The 7,048-nt window shown below is 50.5% G+C and overlaps 3 protein-coding genes across 3 annotated transcripts; 1 reads left to right on the top strand and 2 right to left on the bottom strand.

The window, feature by feature from the left end:
• Positions 1-1,702: 1,702 nt before the first annotated feature.
• Positions 1,703-3,199, bottom strand: L3040_006107 (uncharacterized protein; the record flags this gene model as incomplete). The annotated part of the gene is made up of 1 exon (XM_007288456.1): positions 1,703-3,199. One exon carries the CDS (start codon positions 3,197-3,199, stop codon positions 1,703-1,705), a length of 1,497 nt encoding a protein of 498 aa, XP_007288518.1.
• Positions 3,200-4,067: 868 nt separating this feature from the next.
• On the top strand, positions 4,068-5,027 carry L3040_006106 (uncharacterized protein; the record flags this gene model as incomplete). The annotated part of the gene is made up of 2 exons (XM_007288457.1): positions 4,068-4,178; positions 4,233-5,027. The coding sequence occupies 2 exons, from the start codon at positions 4,068-4,070 to the stop codon at positions 5,025-5,027; spliced, it is 906 nt and encodes a 301-aa protein (XP_007288519.1).
• Positions 5,028-5,461: 434 nt separating this feature from the next.
• L3040_006105 (uncharacterized protein) lies at positions 5,462-6,219 on the bottom strand (the record flags this gene model as incomplete). The annotated part of the gene is made up of 3 exons (XM_007288458.2): positions 5,462-5,692; positions 5,790-5,852; positions 6,049-6,219. The coding sequence occupies 3 exons, from the start codon at positions 6,217-6,219 to the stop codon at positions 5,462-5,464; spliced, it is 465 nt and encodes a 154-aa protein (XP_007288520.2).
• Positions 6,220-7,048: the final 829 nt, after the last annotated feature.

Genomic DNA, 7,048 nt, shown 5'->3' with positions numbered 1-7,048 from the left:
CTGTTTTGTTGTTGTTGTTGTTGTTGTTGTTGTTGTTGTCGTCGTCGTTGTTGTTGTTGTTGTTGTACCGGTATCCGAGGAGGCAGGGCTGGGGCTGTCTGTCCGCACTCCTAGCATGGAGCTTGGACGAAGGGATCCCTTCCATTGCAGCAGAATCCAAACTCACCTTCCAAGCCATGGATATTCCTACGAACTTTGTGTCATCCAAATCCTTCATATCTGTAACTGTTTAGCATTTAGTAGTACTGGATTAGTAGTATGCAAAGAGCAGAAGGGGTGGGATGAGACTCCCGTTTTTTGGACTAAGAATACGGTGGGCCAATCCACTCAATAAGCCTGCGCTCACCTTCTGTATGGCTGGATGTTGAAACCCTTCTAGTACCACACCACTATATTTAGAAGAGGGAGTTGAGACCTAGTCCGCATCAAGTAGCTATTAAAAGGAAAGAAGAAGAAGAGGGAGAGAAAGGCAGAATAAAGAAGAAGACGAAGCAAATCAACGCGAATAGCTTGCCTCGTCTTCGTGCTTGGAATTCCCAAAGATTGCCGCCCATATGCGTTCTATTGCGAAGCCACAGAGACTGTGGGTGAGGAAGGACGAGCGGAGCGGAGCGAAGTCCATCGCTACTTTTGCTGTCCGTCCGTAAGGATACCGGTAGTACGTAAGAATTATGCTAAAACGTCAAGAGGAGAAAGCAACTACGTACGGGCTGTGTGATACACAGAGTTCGTTGGGTCTGAGAGGGCTGATCCAAAAATTAATTTTCAAAGAAGTCTATCCATATTGCGAATATCCCGCAGCCAAGAGCTACGAACTTCGTACGTACGGTAGTAGTATGTTGTACCGGTACTTGTAAAGTACTACTGCATACGTACAGTAGTATATTACAGTACAAATACTTACGTAGTAATAGGTAGTACAATCTCCAGCCTGGCTGACAGGCTACGGGAGTGAAAACTTAAAAGCAGTGATATCTTCCCAAGCCCGGCCAAGCCCGCGCATCCGTCTCGTCTCGCCACTCCTTCGACGTACGGTACTATTTCCGCATCCAATTTCTCTTATCTGATGGGATGGCATCTTTTTCTACGTAAGCCTGGTCGCTTCTGCTACCGGTATTTACAGAGTATAGCTCTGGCGGAGGTCTTTGCTTGTTTGCTGCGCCGTTGGCTATCAGACATCATTATACAGTCCTTGTATCAAGCATTTATTCACCGACAAGGTGACACCGACTTGACACCTACTTGACACTTACGTAGTACCGGTACTTGTACATCTCTTCGCTTGGGGAACCCGCTAGACTCAAGTGGATGGAAAAGCTAGCCCCCCTAGTGTCTTCTTCAACTGAGGCTTTCGTGGAAATCACTAAATACAACAGCAAAATCCAAAGCATGTTTGAGAGGAGAGTACACTTTACTTGTTGATCAGTTGGTAGCATAACACGTGTTGGAAGATTGAGTGACTTGCCCTTGCACAAGAGGTGATCTTGAATTAGGTATTATTTTATCAGAGGACGTTCTAGTTGGAGGGTACCTATGCTACAGTATGCCACCCCTCTATCATCCATCGTTCAAGCCCAACCTCGGCGCCGCGCCGTTTTCGCCGAGAAATTCCATGCTGCACAGACATATCATTCCGCACTCGTCACCCTGTCATGTTTACAAGCTCATTTCCCACCCTCCACTCCGACGACCAACTGCCGACCTACACCCGCATCTCACTAAAGATGAATGGGAAAATGACCACGCACGCTTTGTAGAACACGCGTATGCTCTCCTCAATCGCCAGCGGCAGCTTCCAGAAACCCAGGAAGCCCCCCATGACATCCTGCATAACGAGCCAGATGGAAAGGAACGCAACGGCGAAGAAGTGGTAGAACAGGACGAGTGGCTGGCGGATGATACCTGCGAGCAGCGCGGATGGGCCGTCGATGCAATTGCCTCCGCGTTGGAAATACGTGAAGCATCCTCGCTTAAGCGCGCTGAGCTGCCGGTCGTTGGCAGCGAATAGGGAGTACAGAGCCATAGAGAGGATGTTGATGATAGACGACAGGCGTTTTCGCTGCCAGTGGAAATCCTTCATGGCTTTCTGGATGGCTGCTGTGTCGCCGAGGTTGGGAATGCGGTCGGGAGCGATAAGGTCGGAGAGCAGGACGACGTCGTTGAATGCTACGGTCATGCCGCCGCCGGTTAAAGGATGCCGCATATTCATTGCGTCGCCGAGGACGACGAATCCTTTGCCCAGTTGCGTGCTGGGAGGAAGAAAGCTGTTGGGCATGCTGGGGGGGATTTTGCCATCGGCGAGGGCGGCTTCGAAGCAGGGCTGGATTTCCTTGGGAAGGGATGGGAGGACTACGTTCTTGATGTGTCCTCGTATTCCTCCGTTCTTAACGGATGCCGATGGGAGGTTCTCGGGTACATCAATTAAGACTCGTGTATCATGTGTGGCAATCTGGTAGAGTAGGACGGGTGAAGTGTCGCCCAGTATGACGGTACCATGGAAAGGAGCAGGTAGTGGACAATCGGTCAGCTCCAGAGCGTAGAATTTGCTTTTGGTGATTGGCTGTTTTGTGATGTATTGTTTCCTGAACTTCGAGGCGTATCCGTCCGCGATGATGGTAAGCTGGCCAAAGTAGAAATCATCCTCCTTCTTTCCAGTCTTTGGGTTCAATGTTTCCGACTTTACGCCAAGGACTTGCGGGTTGTGATCGCTCGAAATGGTATCCGTGACTGTCGTCTCGACCATGGTGATATTTGCTTGACTGGCACAAGCCTTCCGAAGCTGGGAGATGAATCGTCCATGGTGGAAAGCTCTTCCCTCGGGTTTGCCACCCTTTTCGTTCGTGTATTCCTGTCTTCCGGCCTTGTGCACTCCTCCCACATTGTAAGGGTACGGAATGTTGACTCTGTTCCCATAGTATACGACCTCATATCCATGGACGGGAATCGCATCAATACCCTCCAAGCAATGCGCCAGACCCAATTTCTCCAGGGCGGAAACACCCCCGGGTTGCAGCAGCTCTCCGACTATGCGATTGGGTTCCCGCATCCATCTTTCCAGCAGTATAACGCTCCGTCCTTGTTTTGCGAGCGCAAAGGCAACTGCGCATCCAAAGACTCCTGCGCCGACCACTACCACGTCTGCTTCGTGGTGCAGCCGCCTACGCTCTTCGCTGGAGGACTGGTAAAGACCGGTTGACATTTCGAGCGTTCTGGGTTTTGAGGGTTTGGGGGTTTGGGGGTTTTGTTGAGGATCTCTGAGGGGGGTCTGGAGAGCTTTTCCAATGAGAAGGTTTCGAGCTTGTGAAGGTTGACTGGATTACTACGCGAGTGGAAGATGTACGGAGCACGGAAGTACCTGCAGCTCGCCGTTGGGATCCGGAGTTGGGAAGGATGAATCCAATGGTATGCAGTGTCGTGCCACCGAAAGGAATGGAGGCGGTATCTTTCCAAAGGCCCAAGGGAGTTGTGCTGACTTAGGGACTCAGTTGTAAGTAATATTTATGACTCTGTACTCTGTCGACGCATGGAGTTTGGGAATTCCAGCAAAAGGGACTAACCAAATAAAGTGGGGCGGCGGTGGGCGGGCAGCACGATCACGATATTGACTGCAGCCAGAATGACTTTCTCAGGGGATCGTGCAACATTTGACTTGGACATGGGACGACACTGACAGCTCAGTGAGAAGGCTTGTCTGTATCGGGCGTCACGTGATTTCCGATACCCGTAATTCGATCGCTAGAGAGTTTACGATAATCTACGTAGTACGAAGTATCTACTTGGTAGCAATCCAAAACCAAAACTTAAAAAGATTGGCGTTAAATTATCAAATATCTCGTCAACGCTTTCATATCGTCGGTCGTGATTTCGTCCCTCTTACGTACCGGTACCTAGCATATCCCCGTCATGATACACATGTCACGTGTCTTCCACAGCCCCTTTCGGCGGTATCGGATGTACGGGTAGGTACCTTTCCAAATGCCCTGCGTAAATGCCGCCCTTTTTAATCTCTCCTTCGTTACTGTTCCTCAACTCTTCTTCAACTCTTGCGCTCGTGGGCGTCACCAACTATGTCTCTTCTTGCGAATGCCACTCAGGCAGCCCCAGAAACCTACTTCGGCATTTACAACGAACTTTCAAAGTACAATGTACACCTGAACATCTTCGAACGTCTTTGGGCAGTAAGTGATACCATCACCTTACCGCCACTTGCGCGCCGCTAACTCTCCACGCAGAGTTGGTACTCGTACATGCAAAACGATGTCCTCGCGACGGGAATCATGAGCTTCGTCATGCACGAGGCTGTTTACTTTGGCCGAAGTCTGCCGTGGATCATCATCGACCGGATATCATACTTCAACAGGTGGAAGCTTCAAGGGGCGAAGATCCCCACCGTCAAGGAACAATGGACCTGCACAAAACTCGTTCTCCTCAGTCACTTCTCTGTCGAACTACCTCAAATATGGCTGTTCCACCCCATGGCTGTGTCGTGCGGCATGGAGTATGGCGTCCCCTTCCCTAGCTGGCAGACAACATGTTTCCAGATCGCCGTCTTTTTCGTCCTGGAGGATACATGGCACTACTGGATGCATCGTCTCTTTCACCGCGGCTTCTTCTACAAGAACATCCACAAGATCCATCACCAATACTCTGCGCCTTTTGGACTCGCTGCTGAATATGCCTCTCCCATCGAGACCATGGTTCTTGGCGCCGGAACTGTTTTGGTGCCCATCGTTTGGTGTCTGGTCATGGGTAACTTCCACATCCTTACCATGTACCTCTGGATCACTTGTCGTCTCTTCCAAGCCATCGATGCGCACAGCGGATACGATTTCCCATGGTCTTTACACCACTTTCTTCCTTTCTGGGCCGGAGCCGAGCACCACGATGTCCACCACGAGCAATTTATTGGGAACTACGCCAGTAGCTTCAGATGGTGGGACTATTTTATGGACACCGAGTCCGGACCAGAGGCTGCTAAGAAACGACGCGAGCGCAGGTTGGCGAAGGATGCCAAGAAGCTGCAGTAGATGCCGGGCGCGGGGAGATGTACATACGGAACGAAGCAACTGCATGGGCCCAGAGAGACTGTGTACGATCAGATGTAGTGGCCGGGTGATGGATATGACTAGAGACGGCGGCATCATAGGACAGGATGGGTGCGATGCGTAGAGATTCTTGCAAGCCCTTGCATGCGTGTCTTATTATAGGCGTTCTTGAAATTCGGCGCAAGGAGGGTCCTCTTAGATCGCACATGGCTACTTGTAGTAGCTTATGAAAATACAGCCCCTAATACCTATAACCGATGAGAACTCGCGTCTCGTACAGCGCGGTGTCTCAATGCTCGCTTCTACAGACTTATCTTACTTAAACTACACTCCGTGCTACTATTACAAGCACATTCATCATACTCATACACCCAGCTTCTAATGGCTCCTTCGGCACATCACTTCCTCTCCTCTACTCACAACTCCTTCGGCCTAGGAGCGCAACAATCCCCACCCTCCTTGGCCACCCTATCCACCAACTTCTTACTCACACCTCCCACAGCATCACCATCACCACCATCATCAACCTGATCAAGCTCCCCACACTCCTCAGCCTTCCGGTCACAGAACTTCGCCATCACAACGTCCTTTTCCGAGAGGCCGGGAGGAGAGTGCGTGGTCCAGCGGATGAAGGTTGCGTTATAGACCTGTGGGGGAGCTATTAGCTGAGCTTGCTTTTTGGCAGGAGTGGGAAAGCGGAAAGATATAAGAGAGAGATATATAGGGTAGGCGAGTTTTATTTACGTTGGACCACTCAGGATGGTGTTTCTGGACGGCGCATTCCGCGGCTATGAGGTTCATGAATTCCTACATGGGTTTTTTTCCCCTTTCGTTAGTTCTCTCTCTCTCTCTCTCTCTCTCTTCATTGAGAGTTGAAATCTCTTTTTCACTTAACTTCCTCGTCTCTTCAACCCCGACCCCGTCACACCAGCAAACCAAGCGAAGGAATCACGAATCGACATATATGTAGATGTTAAAAAAACAAATGAAGAAATCCACGAACCCAAGTCTTCCTAAACGTCTTGAACCTAAACCGCCTCTCGACGCCCTTCCCGCTCTCCACCAGCGTCCACTTGCCTCCGTTCGCTCTCAGCAGGGGAGCCAGCTCTTGAGCTCCCTGCGTGGGATCGTAGTTGGAGCTGAATACAGGTCGTGGAGAGGACGTGGCGGTCATGGTTTTGCGAGATGTGGTGAAGTGGTAATGGTGTTTGGGGTGGCAGCGCTTGGACGAGGCGTGCTTGAGGAGGGAAGAAGAAGCAGAAGAGAGTGAGAAGTAGTGAGGACGCATTTGAGCTGCGTTGAGAGAGGAGTGAAATACCTTGGTGGGGTACCTATCTGGGTGTGCCATTCCATGCGCGAGGCCGGGGATGGGACTTGGGCGGATTGGGAGCGGGTCTCGTGATCTGCATGTGATCTACCTGCCCATGGGGACGGATGTCCTGGTTCTCGGGGGTTTTCTGTACCTTTGGAGACGAGCAATTGCGTTATGTACTACTCTGTGAAGGCCGGTAGCTGTTAATCTTGCAGAAATAAATCGCTCCAAGCCTTTTCGGATCCTCACCAATCGCACTGAGAAAGTGTCCAAGCGAGAGAAAGCATGTTCAGAAAGCCTACTTTCTCTAGGTATATTGGCTAGGTAGATTGAACTTGTACAGACTCTGTCTATCAAACAGCCTTCCGACTACAGCTCCAACCAATCCCTCTATCGTCACAAATTAAGGCCAACTCAGCGTCATGAGCACTGCGGAATATGCATACTTTACCCACCACGCAATGCGATTCACCTCCACGTCTGGTATCATGACCGGTAACACCCAAAGAGCTATCACAATCAACGTCTTGCGTTTGAGTCTCAGAACCGCGTGAGGTTCCCATACTTTGGTGCGAGGGAGTCACGGATCAAGGATCCATGGCTCGCGACTACAAGACAGTCCAAGTCAGCAATCATTCGAATTCTCTCATACTACCGAAATTTCAGATGTGACAGTATGAGGGGAGCGGGA

The sequence above is a fragment of the Drepanopeziza brunnea genome (genome assembly GCF_022702325.1).
Source record: "Drepanopeziza brunnea f. sp. 'multigermtubi' strain 214-2 chromosome Unknown ctg10, whole genome shotgun sequence".
NCBI lineage: Eukaryota > Fungi > Ascomycota > Leotiomycetes > Helotiales > Drepanopezizaceae > Drepanopeziza > Drepanopeziza brunnea.
The sequence above is the reverse complement of the archived record's forward strand: the minus strand, read 5'-3'. Positions and strand labels throughout refer to the sequence as shown.